General features: G+C 47.8%; 1 protein-coding gene across 1 annotated transcript in view; it reads left to right on the top strand.

Annotated features, from left to right (window-relative positions):
• Positions 1-19776, top strand: part of LOC130112766 (sodium/potassium/calcium exchanger 3-like) — an 86416-nt gene that overhangs the window by 57923 nt on the left and 8717 nt on the right. The window contains exons 3-7 of the mRNA XM_056280249.1: positions 2608-2684; positions 12332-12406; positions 14211-14295; positions 15214-15317; positions 19243-19317. Of these exons, the coding sequence (XP_056136224.1) occupies positions 2608-2684; positions 12332-12406; positions 14211-14295; positions 15214-15317; positions 19243-19317 (416 nt within the window). The remainder of the gene's footprint in view (positions 1-2607; positions 2685-12331; positions 12407-14210; positions 14296-15213; positions 15318-19242; positions 19318-19776) is intronic.

The raw sequence follows: 19776 nt of genomic DNA, 5'->3' as shown, positions 1-19776 counted from the left end.
CCCTGTTTTATCTCCCAGGCGGCTGAGAAAGAGCTTAGCTTCCGCCAGGCTGGAGAACTGGTGTCGCCGCTTGTTAAGCGTGAAGGTCACTGTGGCTGGATATCGCAGGGTGTACACGATCTTGCGTGCCTGCAGCATCCGCCTCACCTCATCGTGTTTCCTGCGTTTCTCTTGTATGTCTTGGGCGTAGTCTTGGAAGAAGTAAATCCTCGCGTTTCTCCAGCTCACTCCTTTCTTCCTCCTAGCTGCTGCTAGCACCGCAGACTTAGCCTTATCTCGCATCAAACGAACGATGATGTGCCTCGGTCTGGAGTTGTCATTCGGGGGTGGGCCCACACGATGAATCCTGTCAGCTTCGTACCACTCATCCGCATTTATTCCCAGACTCTCCTGTAGCAGTGTTTTGAGAAAGGCATCGTAATCTTGGCCCTCCGCCCCCTCCTTGATACCCGAAACCCTGATGTTCTGGCACCTGGGGCTAGCCCTCCAAGGCTGGTAGCCTATCTCGCAGCAGCCTGTTTGGCTTCACCATTTCCTCCATGACTGGGCCCTGTTTAGCGTTGTCATCCTCCAGCGCTGATATTATTGATTCGGCCTCGGTAGTTCTGTCCCCAAGCTTTTTAACAGTGTCATTCAGAGAATCCATTCCACTTTTCACTCCGGGTACATCTTTAGCTGGAGTCTCAAGGATGGTCCGAATGCCCTGTAGTTCAGTAGCCACGTTAGCTAGGTGTGGGGTATCTGGAGCTTCACGCTGCGGCGCCATCTTGCTCGTTGGTTCGGTAGAAGTTTTAGTTTGCTGATTTTGAGGCAGATTACGAGTAAAATAATGACTCTTTTGGGACATATTCAGTCATGTAACCACGAGGCGCAAAATAGACGGTATTATACAATCATAATCTAGGTTTTTCTGAGAGTTTTGTCGAATTGGCCAGACACTACTTCTCCTATTCAGCCATCTTGGGTGAGCGTACCACGTGACTCGTTTTACTCTCATTGTCAAGTGTGGTGTTGTCTCTGTTGTATGGCTTGTGTCCTCATCTTTGTAGTTTGTATTGGTTGACACTATGTATCTCTGAAAGCTGCAAGTTGCCATCATTTGTTTCAGCTGTTTTCTCCAAATGACCTTGAGTAAATTTATTGTACTTTACAAAGAAAGTTTTGGTAAATAACACACTTATGTGTGGTGCGGCAGATGCTAACAATCAGCGGCGGCTCCCTTGCCTTGTGCCCCGCTCGCTCTTTCAAAGGCAGGGTGGTGAAATGTGCAACAGATGCTAGCGGCGGCCCGTGAATGGGGTAAAGGAGGGGGAGGATGGTGGGGTGACATGGTGACAGGGTGCTGGAGGAGTGAGAGACAAGGGTTCCCAAGCACTTATGCCTGGGCCGAGGGCCTGACACTGAGCTTGGCGGACAGGAAGAGAGCGAGAGAGAGAGAGGTGGCAAAGGTAGAGCGGCATAGGCGTCTATTTAAACTAAACACTTATTTTTTCAGTGCTCTCCTTTCTCAATGCTCTTGTCTCTCTCTCGGTCTGTCTCTCTCTATCTGTCTCTCTATCTCTGTTGAAAATTTAAAAAAAAACTGTCTCTCTGTCTGCCTCTGTCTGTCTCTGTCTCTCTGTCTGTCTGTCTCTCTCTGTCTCTGTCTCTCTATCTCTGCTGCAAATAAAAAAACTCTCTGTCTGTCTGTCTGTCTGTCTGTCTGTCTGTCTGTCTGTCTGTCTGTCTCTGTCTCTCTGTCTGTCTGTCTCTCTCTGTCTCTCTATCTCTGTTGAAAATTTAAAAAAAACTGTCTGTCTGTCTGTCTCTGTCTCTCTGTCTGTCTGTCTCTCTCTGTCTCTCTATCTCTGTTGAAAATTAAAAAAACTGTCTGTCTGTCTGTCTGTCTCTGTCTCTCTATCTGTTGAAAATAATTGAAAATGCAAAAACCTCTCTGTCTCTCTCTCTCTCTCTCTTTCTATTTCTGTTGAAAATAAAAAAACTATCTCTCTCTGTCTGTCTCTCTCTATCTCTCTCTCTGACATACTCTCCCTCACTTTTTTTTTTTAGTGTGCATCTGTATTATAACGCAGAAAAGTGGCATTTCCAAAATGCAGTTAAACTCACACTGTCTTCTCTCTCCTTGGAGTTCTGTCCCTCAAGCCGTACCCTAAATATCTCCGGCTCTATTTTTACTACTTTTTTTTTTTCCTCTCTCCTCTTTGCCCTCACTCACTTTGTCCTCACCCAGCCCTCTGGTTGCTTCCAGAGGACACACATACACCCAGGTCTTCCCGATGGTACTGGAGGACTCACTTCCACGCGCACACACACACACTCTTTCGAGGCAGTTGTCAGTTTGTATGAGTTTATCGTGTTTTCATGTTCAGAGAATTGACCTCTCTGCCGGGCATCGAAACTGTGTGCCCGTGCTGCCTGCCTTCCACCACACTTTCAGCCAACAGACATGCACACATTCAAAGAGACGTGCACGAGAAAGCAGGCGTGGGGGTAGGCACCTGCCTGCACGCTCACCTACATGTATGCATACTAGCGGGTGTACACATGCACTTTGGAGCATGCACGTGCACAAACACTGGTATAACGGGATGCTTCTCTCTCTTCCAGCCCTGCATGAGTTTCCGACCGACCTGTTCACACACAGAGAGAGAACGGAGGGAGCGGTGGCTCTGCATGTCCTATGTGTAAGTTTACCTTGAATTCTGTGTGTATATATGTGTGTGTGTGTGTGTGTGGTCATCATTCACAGACTTTCCCGGCTCTCAACGATTCCTGAACAATGTTCAAACATTCCCCCCCTATAGCACATCTAACGTACCGAGCGCGGTGAGATCCTCTCGGCCCCTCTCGTGACATCAGTTGGGAGGTAATTGCCTGCTGGCTGGCTGGTGTCCAGGCCTAGCTTAAAGAAATGCTCTTGGAGTTCAAAATCTCCAGTGAAGGAGAGGACAGTTTCCAAAGTCTGCAGTGTTCTAACTGGCACAGACTCGTCCCTCGTCCCCTCATCTCTACTCTCCTCTCCTCTCCTCTCCTCTCCTCTCATGCCATCATATCTCCTCCCCTCCCCTCACCTCTCCTCTCCTCTCCTCTCCTGTCCTCTCCTGTTAGTGCTACTCACTTTTATGGCACACTATTTATAATCACCCCACCCCCCCCCCCCAGTTACAACCACATTTGGGGGCTGCTAACATTGGAAGAGAGAGAAGACTAATGGGAGCAAGAGAAAAGCTGATTTAAGCTGCAGAATGACAAAAAGGAAGAAATGAGGGAGAAAAAAGGGAAAGGAGAGCGGACAGAGCAAGGAGGGCTGAAGGAGGATTGCTAAAGGAAAAGGGGCGAGAGCTCATTCTTTAAGCATAGAATAGGCTGAAATATGTAATTTCATGCTTTCAGAGTTAGAAGCTTTTCCACCCTTTTATTCTCATTTAGAGCCCACAGGGCAATGTCACACTGATCATTAGTGTGACCCCTGCAGCACCGTGCAGCCATGGAGGATTCTCATTTGGACCATAAGCATCATATAGTCTCTCTTTTCTTTGCACGGGCCCGTTAATTGTACCATGAGATTCAGTACTGATAGACCCACACTCAACCACCAGCATTTCATGGACAACCCCGTCCCCCAAGTGGAAAAGAGATCCCTGTTTTTTTGCCCCTCAGGAAGTATTTTAAACCACATGCAGGCCCCTCTGGCCTGGCACAGTAGTGGTCCATACTTGGAACCTAAAGTGGAGGTCAGACTACGAGGAGTCCCTGTCACGTCGCTCTTCACAGTGCCTGGCTTCGCTCAGGGTCGCTGGGGTGTTCCGGCACATAAGGACCCATGTTGGCTTTCGCTGGCTGTATCTCCAGGGGACCCCCTGTAATGGAGGCCCATGCCAGCAGCACAGCGTCTCTAGGGAACTTTGACTGCACTGCAATGTGCTGTGCAGAAACTAAAGAGCCAGAACTACTAAATGGCCTGTTTTGCAAGTACGTTTTACCTCACTGTTCAAGTTCACTTTATTGTCTTATACATATACAAGTACCATGTACCTTCAAATGCAATGAAATGCATGTGCCCTGGCTCTGTCAGCCCTTAAAACTATATATATATATATATATATATACACACACACACACACACACACACACACACACATATATATATATATATATATATATATACACACACACACACACACACACACACACACACACACATATATATATATATATATATCCAAAGGAATTGAATCGAGTGCAACTGGACTTGGTATATATCCAGTTGCACTTGATTCAATTCCTTTGGATAACCATGACCTGGATGAATGAGAACATTCACAGACACACACACACACACACACACACACACACATATATATATATATAGTTATATATATATAGTTATAGTTATAGTTATATATAGTTATATATATAGTTATATATATAGTTATATATAGTTATATATAGTTATATATATAGTTATATAGTTATATAGTTATATATATATAGTTATATATATAGAGAGTTATATATAGAGAGAGTTATATATATATAGTTATATATATAGTTATATTTCTATAGTTATATATAGATATAGTTATATATATATATAGTTATATATAGTTATATATATAGTTATATAGTTATATGTATGTATATAGTTATATATAGTTATATATATAGTGATTTATATTGTTTATATATATGTATATATATGGCAACAGTAAATAATAACAAAAACAATAAATAACAAATCAGAAACCCCACAGAATAATAAATCAATGAAAGTTATGTAAGGACCCTACCGTTCACTATTCTGACGGCCCGGAGATAAAAACTGTGTGTGAGGCAGCTGGCGGGAGCTCTGATGCTTTGTAAGCATTGTCCTGAGGGACAACAGCAGGAGAACAGACCATGTGCCGAGTGGATTGTGTCCTCCATCATACTCGGGGCCTTCCTTCATGTCCTGAAGCTGTGGCAGCGCTGTTCTTATGATGTCTGAAGCTGTTTTTACTACCCCTCTCAGCTGTTTGTGGTCCCGCTCAGTCAGGTTGCCGAGCCACACCAGTATGCTTCCTGTGAGGATGTTCTCTATGGTGGTCTGGTAGAAACCGACCAGGGTTTTTGTGGACATTCTGAAAATTTTCAAGATGTCTCAGAAAGTATAGGCTCTGTTGTGCCTTCTTAATGACGAAACTGGTGTTTAAAGACCAGGAGAGGGAATCTGAGATCTGAATGCCTAAAAATCTGAAGTTCTTCACAATTTTAACAATGACATTTCAAAAATGTTAAAGTAAACCCCTAACAAGGTTCAGACACTTTAGTCAAGTCATGTCAAGTCAAGTCAATTTTGTTTGTATAGCCCAACATCGTACATTTGCCTCAAGGGGCTTTACAGCAACACAACATCCTTTCCTTAGAAGACCCTCACATCGGATAAGGAACAACTCGCTAAAAACAAAAAAACAAAAAAAAACCTTTAACAGGGAGAAAAAATAGGAAGAAACCTCAGGGAGAGCAACAGAGGAGGGATCTCTCTCCCAAGATGGACAACGTGCAACAGATGTTGTGTTTACACCATTTACAGAATACAACACTGAAAGAGGATAACAGAATTATAAAATGTATGAAGAATATGATGAGGAGGATGTGTACAGATGCCGCCGGAACAGCCCAGGACCTGAGCCATGCCACCAGCATCACCATGTATAAAAAAAAATTTAAAAAAGAAAGAAAATCAGTCACAGATCTTAGTGAGAGAAGGATATAACATTGAAACGGAAGGATCCATCCATCCATTACCCAAACCGCTTATCCTGCTCTCAGGGTCGCAGGGATGCTGGAGCCTATCCCAGCAGTCATTGGGCGGCAGGCAGGGAGACACCCTGGACAGGCCGCCAGGCCATCACAGGGCCCACACACACACACATTCACACCTAGGACAATGTAGTATGGCCGATTCACCTGACCTACATGTCTTTGGACTGTAGGAGGAAACCCACACAGACACGGGGAGAACATGCAAACTGCACACAAAGGACGACTCAGTTGGACCACCCCGGGGCTCAAACCCAGGACCTTCTTGCTGTGAGGCGTCTGCACTTATCATTGCACCACTGTCCTGCCCCAGCACAATTATAATACTCCATAATGTCAGCGTAGCCCCATGTTCTCTCTGTCTGCCTGCTGAAGCACACATGCTGTCTGCTGAATTAGACACACTTGTTCCTCATTGCTGTTGTTGAGATGAGCCACTCCTAATGCTACCTGCTTCCAAACTAATGTTTAAAATCACCCCTGCCACAGAAACTTTACAGGTTCTGGCCCATTTAAAGAAATGCTAAACTTATATTTCAATCTCATCGCATCGCATCGCATCATCAGCCGCTTCTCCGGGGTCGGGGTCGCGGTGGCAGCAAGCTAAGTAGGGCACTCCAGACGTCCTTCTCCCCAGCAACGCCCTCCAGCTCCTCCTGGGGGATCCCAAGGCGTTCTCAGGCCAGATTGGACATGTAGTCCCTCCAGCGAGTTCTGGGTCTACCCCGGGGTCTCCTCCCAGTTGGCCGTGCCCGGTAAACCTCCAAAGGAAGGTGCCCAGGAGGCACCCTAATCAGATGCGTGAACCATCTCAACTGGCTCCTTTTGATGCGAAGGAGCAGCGGCTCTACTCCGAGCTCCCTCCAGATGTCCGAGCTCCTCACCCTATCCCAAACACCCTATGGAGGAAACTCATGTCAGCGGCTTGTATCCACGAGCTCAACCTTTCAGTCACTACCCAAAGCTCGTGACCATAGGTGAAGGTTTAAACGAAGATTGACTGGTAAATTGAGAGCTTTGCCTTCCGGCTCAGCTCCCTCTTCACCACAACGGTCCGGTACAACGTCCGCATTACTGTTGATGCTGCACCAATCCACCTGTCAATCTCCCACTCCATCCTACCCTGAATGACTGAATATTTCAATACTAACTGCTTAAATTTCGTCCTTTAATCTTCACACTGTAGCGAACTCTATACTTTCATTTAGTGGATTTTTATGCTGCAAACGGCACATTTTATATCACAGAACGGTGAATGAGTTCACCTGGACATGACGTTTATTGAGGGAAACGTTTCATCACTCATCTAAGTGACCTCTTCAGTCTCAACGGACTGCAGGTATCCCCACCCCTTATAAACAATACAGTGGCGTAACGACCAGCGACCAGTTTCATTTGTAGTTTCGGTCGTTAGCTGTCTCCCTCACTGTTTCTGCAGTGGTTGTCCAGCCATCCGGTAACTCTTCACCACCACCCAGTGCCTGCCTCAACTCCTCCCTGAACTCCACACAACAGTCTTCCTTCTTCAACTTCCACCATTTCATCCTTGGCTCTGCCGTCACTCTCTTCCTCTTCTTGGTCTCCAAAGTCATCCTACAGACCACCATCTGATGCTGCCTAGCTACGTTCCCCTCTGTCACCACCTTGCAGTCTCCAATCCCTTTCAGATCACGCCTTCTACATAAGATATAGTCCACCTGTGTGCTCTTTCCTCCACTCTTATACATCAGCCCCTGTTCCTCCCGCTTCTTGAAATATGTATTCACCACAGCCATTTCCATTCTTTTCACAAAATCCCCCACCATCTGTCCTTCCACATTTCTCTTCTTGACACCATACCTGCCCATCACCTCCTCATCACCCCTGTGCCCTTCTCGAACACACCCATCAAAGTCCGGTCCAATCACCACTCTCTCCTCTTTGGGTACACTCTCCACCACTTCATCCAACTCACTCCAGAATTCTTCTTTCTCTTCCATCTCACACCCAACTTGTGGGGCATCCATCCATCCATCCATTATCTTAACCGTTTATCCTGCTCTCAGGGTCGCGGGGATGCCAGAGCCTATTCCAGCAGTCACTGGGCGGCAGGTGGGGAGGCACCCTGGACAGGCCACCAGACCATCACAGGACATGTGCGCTGATAACATTCATCAATACACCTTCGATTTCCAGCTTCATACTCATCACTCTGTCTGACACTCTCTTCACCTCCAACACACTCTTGACATACTCTTCCTTCAGAATTACCACTATTTTTCCTCCCATTCGCACCATGGTAGAAGAGTTTGAACCCACCTCCGATGCTCCTGGCCTTACTCTCCTTCCACCTGGTCTCTTGCACACACAGTATATCTACCTTCCTTCTCTCCATCATACCAGCCAGCTCTCTCCCTTTACCAGCCATAGTGCCAACATTCAAAGTTCCAGCTCTCAGCTCTACACTCCTACCCTTCCTCCTCTCCCGCTGTCTCTGGACATGCCTTCCCCTTCTCCTCCTCCTTCACCCGACAGTAGCATAGTCTCCAGCAGTACCGGTGGCGGTCGTTGGTAACCCGGGGCTCGACCGATCCAGTATGGAAATCTGATTCATGAGCTGCAGTATTTGATCTGGCAAAGATTTTACACTGAATGCCCTTCCTGAAGCAACCCTCCCCGTTTACCCAGGCTTGGGACCGGCACTGGGAACATACCGGCTTGTGCATCCTCCTCAGTGGCTGGGTTGACTATTGAGCGTAAAGACACATTTTATATTTTAAACAAGGGTAATCTGGGAACGGCAGAGCTAGTAGGTGTATATATTTCTGTTGCTGTAGAACTTGCTTGTGATATGGGAGTCCTGTTTTCATTTGTCCAGACATAAACAGAGTGATGACAGGGGAAGTTTGAGTATGCTAGCATGTCTTTGTGTAACATGTAGCGTTAGCAAAATCAGCCGAACCCTCTGACTACCTTATAAATTCTAACAGGGGGGAGTGTAGATGTGGAGGGGTGAACATGGGAGGTGAACGGGGGGGGGGGACTTAACAAGCCAATGAAGGAGGTGAACAAGTGGAAGTGAAGAGAATGAGCACATCGTTTAACCCCACGCCGGTTCACTGGTGTGCACGAGTGACCGGATTATGTACAGGATTAAGGTTGTTCTGAGCTGGCTGCAAGTCGGTTTGTGTACACAGTTCCCCCCTCGGCCTCACGACGCCATTACCCCACCAATGCCCGCCTTCACCGCAGCTTTTACCAACTAAAATGAAATAAATAAACTGACACCTTTATTTTCAAACAAATTGAAATTCAGGAAATGGGAAAATCAATCATATCCGACCATTTTTTTTTTCATCAGAATGATGCACTCTCTCTGTAGCAGCAGTGTTTGGATTAGGTCAGATTAGAGTCTTTCGCTTACTTTTCCACAGCGAGGCGGTCGGGGTAGTTTGGTCCCACCGTACAGTAGGTAACAACTGCCCCCGATGAGACGCGCGAGAGGCGTGGGATTAAGGCGGGAAAGACGGAAGATTTAAAAGTGCTTAGTGTTGCCGCAAGATTGCCATGTTTTTTTTTTTTATATATCACAATACTTTGCACCCGAGGGCTGCTGTCTTGACTGCTGTATTGCTGTTGCCCCACCCTTATCCTTACCCCCAGCCCAGCCCAGCCCAGCCCAGCCCAGCCCAGCCCTCTGACTCCCCACAACTCATGCATCAACATCACTTTGCAGAAAACTTTGTTCACATCCACACCAAGATTAAAACCTCTTACTGGGATTACACGTGACCTCTGACCCCCGCCAGTTTTCCCTAAATTAACAAATCTCCACCTCAAGCAGCGATGGACCGACGGCCCGAGGCTCATGGCGGCGTACGCAACCACGAACCGTGCTGCCCAGTGTGGGCTCAGCCCCCAGCGGGGAGCCTGACTCATTCTCACTCCCTCGCTCGTCCTCGTTCACCGCTTGAGATGCAGAAAGTAGACATTTGAGTGAATTTGCATCCCCGGAAAGTAGAGCTACAGGGGAGAGCTCGGGGTGGAGCTACAGGGGAAAGGGGAGAACCAACTCCGGTTGAAGCAAACTAAGTCAAGTCTAAGCAAAAGGTGGACAGCAGAGGTGCAAGCCCGGGGTAACCTTGACACGTGGCTGTTTACTGACTGTCTGTCACTGAATGACATCCCTCGCTCTCTCTCTGTTTTCATCTCCTGTGCGTCTTCTCTCACGCCATCTCACTTTTCTGTCGGTGATTATGTGAAACCAGTGTACGGCTGCATGCATCATGTGTTTTATTCAATCACACATACGGCACACAAATGTCACGTACAGTGTTAGAAGTACCTCATGCAGAAGATTACTGAGAGTTATCGTCGCTGTAAAAAGGCCACCTGGTGGGGTTGGACCATCAGTAGGACTTTGCCTCGGTCAACGAGCCTTCACCGTAGTTGTTTGTCTGGTGTGGGACGATCTCATCATGCCGCGTCATCTGATCGGAATCAGGGAGACTTTATTTGTCGTTTCGTTTCATGCACTTGCGCACGTGAAATGAAGCGACACATCGTTTTCCCCCGGCCCACAGCGGTGCAACACAACGACAAAAACACGTATCCAAAAACTACAAGAACACATAGTATATCCAAACTAACACACATATCCATCCGTCCATCCATTACCCCAACTGCTTGTCCTGCTCTCAGGGTGGCGGGGATGCTGGAGCCTATCCCAGCAGTCATTAGGGCAGCAGGCGGGGAGACACCCTGGACAGGCCGCCAGGCCATCACAGGGCCCACACAGACACACACATTTATAGCTAGGGGCAATTTAGTATGGCTGATCCACCTGACCTGCATGTCTTTGGACTGTGGGAGGAAACTGGCGCCCCCGGAGGAAACCCACACAGACACGGGGAGAACGTGCAAACTCCACACAGAAGACGACCCAGGACGACCCCCAAGGTTGGACTACCTCAGGGCTCGAACCCAGGACCTTCTTGCTGTGAGGCGACCGCGCTAACCACGGCGCCACCGTGCTGCCCCCACATATATATCTAAACTGAACAAAACAAGTCCTTGTCCAGGAGAACGAACGCCAGCCAGGACGACTGTCGGAACTGCCGGTCTACGTGGGCTAGCAGTTAGCTTAGCCTGCCCCGCTTCTCTGTCCTGTCAGACCGCCCTCGGTGTTTCCTCTTCGGGCGCAGCTCCGGTCAGGGCCGTGGTCCTCGGGCCCACAGGACACAGCAGACCAAGCTCCCTCAGCCCATCCAACGCCAGCTCTCCCAGCCAGATACCTTCAACACACCTCCCCGCACTCCACACGGCGACACTAAAACACAGTCAAGGCTAGGCGAGGCCGCCGCCAGACCGTCCTCGGTCGGCGGTTGGGGTTATCAGATGTGGCTTTCCGGCTCGGTTCTATCTGTTGACAGTCATTAATAAGTGAGATTTTTTTTCAGTAGCAGAACTGGACTGACCTCTGATCTTTAAAATGTGTTTTTATTTCCTGGTCGGGGGTCCCTACAGACACAATTGGCCGTGTCTGTGGGTGGGAAGCCGGATGTGGGTATGTGTCCCCGTCGCTGCACTAGTGCCTCCTCTGGTCTGTCTAAGCACCTGTTCGGGGGGGGGGGGGACTGGAGGGGGTAGCGTGATCCTCCCACGTGCTACATCCCTCTGGTGAAACTCCTCACGGTCAGGTGAAAAGAAGCGGCCGGCGACCCCACATGTATCGGAGGAGGTGTGTGGTAGTCTGCAGCCCTCCCTGGATCCACAGAGGGGGTGGAGCAGCGACTGGGACGGCTCGGACTTGATGTTCTTTCTTACCAAGTCCTCAGCAAAAGGAACGGTCTACTTTTTGACGGATCAGTGCAGTTTGTATCTTCCCTCGTTGAGGCGGAACTTAAATCGTTGAATCTTATCATTTATGACTTCATGTAACTGGTGTGTGATCATATCTGTGGTAGTCAGACATGTTTTCTCTGTAGTCTAAATGTTTTCACCAGTTTCATCAGTACAGCTAAACTACATTTCTGGGGGTCCGCGGTGGTGTAGCGGTCTAAGCATCGGCTTTGTGTGGATGCAGTTGCTCACTAGGGACCGGGGTTCGCGCCCCGGTCTCGTCAGATCCGACTATGGCCGGACTCGATGAAGCAGCAATAATTGGCAGCGCTGTCTTCAGGAGGGGGGCGGAGTCGGCTTGTGTTCTTCACATGAGTGTGTCTGTGTGTGTGTGGGAAAAAGCAGTGGTTCGGCCTTGATTGGCCTTGTCACGAAAGTGGCGAGGCGTCTCCTTCGAGACTGCCGGCCGGAGAGGTGCAGTTGGCGAACGCATACAGTACGAGGGCGGGTGTTTGAACTACAATAGAGATCAATGGACCACCAAAATGGGAGAAAAGGGGAAAAATCAGAAATAAATGTATAAAGGAAAACCAACTACATTTGTGCTGCAGTCAGGTGCTGGGTTGAAGCTCGACCTCAGAACACTGAAAGTTGAGCGAACTGTTTGTACTTCGGCTCCTCACCTACGCCTCTGTGTTTCTCCCAACAGACCATTTACATGTTCTGCTCCCTTGCCCTCATTTGTGACGACTACTTTGTGCCATCCCTGGAGAAGATATGCGAGGTACGTGTCTGAATCCTCCACAAGAGGTGGCTCCTAGGTTGAGGTACTTTATCCAGAAAAGTTAAAGGTGTAGTGTGGAAGACGGAGGGAGTACTTTTTTTGAGATATTTTTAAACTGGAAGTATGTTGGTATGAGATGAGGGAGGTAGAACTGATTATTTTCATGATAATTTAACAAAACAAGACGCTTATCCTTTATACATGGACACCTCCATCACCGTCCTCTGCATCTACACCCCTTTATATCCTTTATACATGGACACCTCCATCACCGTCCGCTACACCTACACCCCTTTATATCCTTTATACATGGACACCTCCATCACCATCCTCTGCACCTACACCCCTTTATATTCTTTATACATGGACACCTCCATCACTGTCCTCTACATCAACACCCCTTTATATCCTTTATACATGGGCACCTCCATCACTGTCCTCTACATCTACACCCCTTTATATCCTTTATACATGCACACCTCCATCACTGTCCTCTACATCTACACCCCTTTATATCCTTTATACATGCACACCTCCATCACTGTCCTCTACATCAACACCCCTTTATATTCTTTATACATGCACACCTCCATCACTGTCCCCTACATCAACACCCCTTTATATCATTTATACATGGACACCACCATCACTGTCCTCTACATCTACACCCCTTTATATCCTTTATACATGGACACCTCCATCGCTGTCCCCTACATCTACACCCCTTTATATTCTTTATACATGCACACCTCCATCACTGTCCCCTACATCAACACCCCTTTATATCATTTATACATGGACACCTCCATCACTGTCCTCTACATCTACACCCCTTTATATTCTTTATACATACACACCTCCATCACTGTCCTCTATACCTACACCCCTTTATATCCTTTATACATGGACACCTCCATCACTGTCCCCTACATCAACACCCCTTTATATCCTTTATACATGCACACCTCCATCACTGTCCCCTACATCAACACCCCTTTATATTCTTTATACATGCACACCTCCATCACTGTCACCTACATCTACACCCCTTTATATCTCTTATACATCCACACCACCACCATTACCGTCCTCTATACCTACACCCCTTTATATCCTTTATACATGGGCACCTCCATCACTGTCCCCTACATCAACAGCCCTTTATATCATTTATACATGGACACCACCATCACTGTCCTCTACATCTACACCCCTTTATATCCTTTATACATAGACACCACCATCACCGTCCTCTACATCTACACCCCTTTATATCCTTTATACATGGACACCTCCATCACTGTCCCCTACATCAACACCCCTTTATATCTCTTATACATCCACACCACCACCATTACCGTCCTCTATACCTACACCCCTTTATATCCTTTATACATGGACACCTCCATCGCTGTCCCCTACATCAACACCCCTTTATATCCTGTATACATGGGCACCTCCATCACTGTCCTCTACATCTACACCCCTTTATACCCCTTTATACAAGGCTATAAAGGGGTATGACACATGACAGCCTGGGTGATATTGCGCTCCCTAGTGACACCATTGACATATGGCCATATTATTTCGGCAGAGCTTGGTTTTTATGGAGATAGCACAGATAGGGACAGGGTATGACATAACAAGCCTCGGTGGTCTTCTATCCTACTTCTATCCATATGGGGTCAGGCTGAAGGGTCACACCCCTGTTGTTCTTCTGTGAGACTGGACTTTGTAGATACTCCCAATTGATGAATAAATATCCCCCCCCCCCATCTTACACTACTCTATCCTGCTCTTCCAGCATCTCCATCTCAGCGAGGATGTAGCTGGCGCCACCTTCATGGCCGCGGGCAGCTCTGCCCCTGAGCTCTTCACCTCAGTCATAGGTAAAACACACGTCACTGTTTTCCATCAGCTGCGGCTCCGGGGGTGGGGGGGTGGGTGGGACCCTGCATGCTGCTTCAGCCGAGGCTTGTATGGCGCCGTCATCCCGAGGGACGGTGGCTCAACAAACTCAGCCTTGCATTTCACTGGATGGCATTATAATCTCGTTAAAGTGTGTGTTTGTCTTGTGTCGTTGGGTGCTGGAGGAAAGCTAGTTGGGAACAGCAGGTTCTTCATTATCTTCCTGGGTTTTTGTTTTTTTTTCACTTCGATCAAAGGCAGCTGTCCGTGACATGCTATTTCTGACTAATCCCGACACAACGGCGTGCACGAGGCAGTGCTTTCAGTCCAGCGGACTCGCCGTTGTAATCAGCACACTTCAGACCGAGCTCAGGATCCTGGTCTTCTTACCTCTGTGTTTCAAGCGTCTCATCTTTTCAATTGTCTTTTTTTTTTTTAACTTTAATGAGAGTTTGAAGGCTTATTTTTAGTCGCTGTGATGCCGTATTTGTATGTTTTTGATGAAAACACAAGATGAACAGTCGTCATGTTAATGTTGACAATGCGACTCTTCACTGTGGGCTTCTGGGAAAAGACCACGGTGAAGAGTCGCATCTGTTAGTGTTTGAATTCATTCAGTGTAGTAGTCTGACGTGTTTGCACGTGTGGCGGTAGCGCTCTAACCTGCGGTAGTGCTGCACCGGGCCAACGCTGCACATGTTACACTACACGACAACACAATACACTACAACACGACACAATACACTACAACACAACACAATACACTACAACACGACACAATACACCACAACACCCTGTCTGCAGCAGATATGGAGGGCGCAAACTCTGTCATAATGTTTCATGTTGTGTGTTTGTGTGTGTGTGTGTGTGTGTGTGTGTTCGCTCACTCTCCCCCCCAGGGGTGTTCGTCACCAAAGGCGACGTGGGAGTGGGAACCATCGTGGGCTCGGCTGTCTTCAACATCCTCTGCATTATCGGCGTGTGCGGATTCTTCGCTGGCCAGGTTCTGACATCACAACAGCGTGACATGCTGACATCACAATAGTGACATGCTGACATCACAATAGCGTGACTTGCTGACATCACAGCAGTGTGACATGCTGACATCACAATAGTGTGACATGCTGACATCACAGCAGTGTTACATGCTGACATCACAGCAGTGTTACATGCTGACATCACAGCAGTGTTACATGCTGACATCACAGCAGTGTTACATGCTGACATCACAGCAGTGTTACATGCTGACATCACAGTAGTGTGACATGCTGACATCACAATAGTGACATGCTGACATCACAATAGCGTGACTTGCTGACATCACAGCAGTGTTACATGCTGACATCACAGCAGTGTTACATGCTGACATCACAGCAGTGTTACATGCTGACATCACAGCAGTGTTACATGCTGACATCACAGCAGTGTTACATGCTGACATCACAGTAGCGTGACATGCTGACATCACAGTAGCGTGACATGCTGACATCACAACAGCGTGACATGCTGACATCACAACAGCGTTACATGCTGACATCACAGCAGTGTTACATGCTGACATCACAGCAGTGTTACATGCTGACATCACAGCAGTGTTACATGCTGACATCACAGTAGCGTGACATGCTGACATCACAGTAGCGTGACATGCTGACATCACAACAGCGTGACATGCTGACATCACAACAGTGTTACATGCTGACATCACAGCAGTGTTACATGCTGACATCACAGCAGCGTGACATGCTGACAGCACAACAGCGTTACATGCTGACATCACAACAGCGTGACATGCTGACATCACAGCAGTGTGACATGCTGACATCACAACAGTGTGACATGCTGACATCACAATAGCGTGACATGCTGACATCACAGCAGTGTTACATGCTGACATCACAGCAGTGTTACATGCTGACATCACAGCAGCGTTACATGCTGACATCACAATAGCGTGACATGCTGACATCACAGTAGCGTGACATGCTGACATCACAGCAGCGTGACTTGCTGACATCACAGCAGCGTGACATGCTGACATCACAGTAGCGTGCCATGCTGACATCACAGCAGTGTTACATGCTGACATCACAGCAGCGTGACATGCTGACAGCACAACAGCGTTACATGCTGACATCACAACAGCGTGACATGCTGACATCACAGCAGTGTGACATGCTGACATCACAACAGCGTTACATGCTGACATCACAATAGCGTGACATGCTGACATCACAGCAGCGTTACATGCTGACATCACAATAGCGTGACATGCTGACATCACAGTAGTGTGACATGCTGACATCACAGCAGCGTGAATTGCTGACATCACAGCAGCGTGACATGCTGACATCACAGTAGCGTGCCATGCTGACGTCACAACAGCGTGCCATGCTGACATCACAGTAGCGTGCCATGCTGACATCACAGCAGCGTGACATGCTGACGTCACAACAGCGTTACATGCTGACATCACAGTAGCGTGCCATGCTGACATCACAGCAGCGTTACATGCTGACATCACAGCAGCGTTACATGTTGACATCACAATAGCGTGATATGTGTACACATGGAATATACACAAGTTCTCAATTGTGTAATCTCTTCCACACACACACACACACACACACACACACACACACACACACACACACAATCAGCAGTTGTCGGTTGATCATTTTGCGTGTCGTGGCGATGTCAGTATTTGGGACTTGTTAGACTGAGGCTGTGTGTAACCATGCAGCGTGTCGCCAGTATGACCAGCCATCCTAGCGAGATATTTTTTAATATTTTGGGAGTGTTTTAATATTCTATTAGCGTACTACACACACCCCATTTGGGTACTTGAGTCTTTTTTCTCTCCTCATAATGTTTACATGTACTTTTCTTACTTTTTTTGAAGAGTTCAGTAGTGAATTAAGTCCATTATATTTATAGTATCTTTATTATTCTGCTGTTGTTTTGTTCTCCCACTGAGCCCCTGTGTGATTTCTTTGATTTCTTCCCTTTTTTTAAATTATAATTCTCCACTTTAACAGTGTTTCTTGCAGGGTTTCCAGGGGATCCTCGGAAAAAATTATCAGTTGAATTTATATTCGGGCGGCACGGTGGTCAGCGCGGTCTCCTCACAGCAAGAAGGTCCTGGGTTCGAGTCCCGGGGTGGTCCGACCGTGGGGGTCGTCCTGGATCATCCTCTGTGTGGAGTTTGCATGTTCTCCTCGTGTCTGTGTGGGTTTCCTCTGGCTGCTCCGGTTTCCTCCCACAGTCCAAAGACATGTAGGTCAGGTGGATCGGCCGTACTAAATTGTCCCTAGGTATGAATGTGTGTGTATGTCGGCTCTGTGTGATGGCCTGGCGGCCTGTCCAGGGTGTCCCCCCGCCTGCCGCCCAGTGACTGCTGGGATAGGCTCCAGCATCGCCGTGACCCTGGGAGCAGGATAAGCGACTCGGATAATGGATGGATGGATGAATTTATATTCATTTAATATACTAGAAATGATCCAAATTGGAAATCTGACTAAGAGACATAATTCCAAGCATATAAATGTCACCCTCAATACTGTCAGCTCCTCTACTGCCATCTGTACAGTTTTATCATAGTGCACAACTATGAGTGTTACTCAGAATAACTGGCATATTTAGAGACCTCTGACAGAATACATGTTAAGCGTTTCATTGGCAGTGATGAAGAAGGACAGGATTAGGGACGAGTATATTAGAGGGACCGCTCAGGTTGGACGGTTTGGAGACAAAGCAAGATTGAGATGGCTTGGACATGTGTGGAGGAGAGATGCTGGGTATATTGGGAGAAGGATGCTGAATGTGGAGCTGCCAGGGAAGAGGAGAAGAGGAAGGCCAAAGAGGAGGTTTATGGATGTGGTGAGGGAGGACATGCAGGTGGCTGGTGTGACAGAGGACAGGAAGAGATGGAAACGGATGATCCGCTGTGGCGACCCCTAACGGGAGCAGCCAAAAGAAGAGGAAGAAGAAGAAGAGGACATCTCTGACATAAGGACATTTGTAGACAGACTACGGGGGACTAGTCCTGTGTTTTCTCCGTCCGTCCTCTGAGCTTTGGGTTGCATGAGACTCAGACTGGCCACATCTCCCTGTGATGCCCTCCGACATGCCAGGGACGCGACACGACCTCGCATGGAAATGAGCAAGATACGAGCATAAGGATAAGCTCCCCGACTCCGAAAACATACACACTGGGCTCCAAACTCCGTGATGCAACCACGGATTGTGCGTTACATAAGGACAGCGAGATGCCGAGGCAGCCAGAGGTTCTGATTGGGTTGGTGGGGGTTTGGGGGGGAGGGGTGGTAGGTTTGGATGAACAGGGGGGGGGGCGTTAATATCACGTTAATACAGTTTTGTTGTTAATATTGTTCATCAGCCGTTTTCTCTACACAACAAAGTTGTGCAGTGTAGAATAAGAGCTACACTTCCAGAGCTTAGTGTCTTTATGTAGGGCAATTCCTTGGCACTTATGTGTACTCGTTTTACTAGTACTCGAAAGGCCTTTCCCTGTCAGAGGCATTGATTCCATACCTGGGGTGGGCACATTGGAGATGTGACCGCTGACACACCCCCCCCCCCCCCCCGTGCTTACAGTATGCGTGCTGTGTGTGGGAGCGCTGCGAGGCTGCGTTAGTCACGGAGCCGTGGGCTTCCCGCATTGTACTCGATTACGTAAAGCCGATAAACACGCCGGCACATTTTCGCCGTAGGGCGATGGCGTGCGGTTGACCTCTGTGTCGACTCTGGTCCAAAGGTCAGCTCAAGAGCTGCTGAGTTTCCATCAAGATGGTAATGAAGTGAGAGGCGTCGGTGTTGTCGTGGCTGTTCTGCATAACCTGAAGGAGCACAATGTATGCTTATTTGTGTGTGTGTGTGTGTGTGTGTGTTTGCCTTTCCGCCTGCAGGCAGTGAGGCTCTCTCATTGGACGCTGCTCCGAGATTCCATTTATTACACCTTCTCTATTGTGGCTCTCATTGTGGTAAGGCTTTATACCCGTAGCAGCACTACACATACACATGTAGGAACAGGATATATAGGACTCACACCTGCTGCAACACAGGATATATAGGACTCACACCTGCTACAACACAGGATATACAGGACTCACACCTGCTGCAACACAAGATATATAGGACTCACACCTGCTACAACACAGGATATATAGGACTCACACCTGCTGCAACACAGGATATATAGGACTCACACCTGCTGCAACACAGGATATATAGGACTCACACCTGCTGCAACACAGGATATATAGGACTCACACCTGCTGCAACACAGGATATATAGGACTCACACCTGCTGCAACACAGGATATATAGGACTCACACCTGCTGCAACACAGGATCTATAGGACTCACACCTGCTACAACACAGGATATATAGGACTCACACCTGCTGCAACACATGATATATAGGACTGACACCTGCTGCA

This window comes from Lampris incognitus, chromosome 5 (assembly GCF_029633865.1).
Source record: "Lampris incognitus isolate fLamInc1 chromosome 5, fLamInc1.hap2, whole genome shotgun sequence".
NCBI classification, from domain to species: Eukaryota; Metazoa; Chordata; class Actinopteri; order Lampriformes; family Lampridae; genus Lampris; species Lampris incognitus.
Note: the sequence above shows the minus strand (reverse complement) of the source record. Positions and strands in the feature narration are given on the sequence as shown.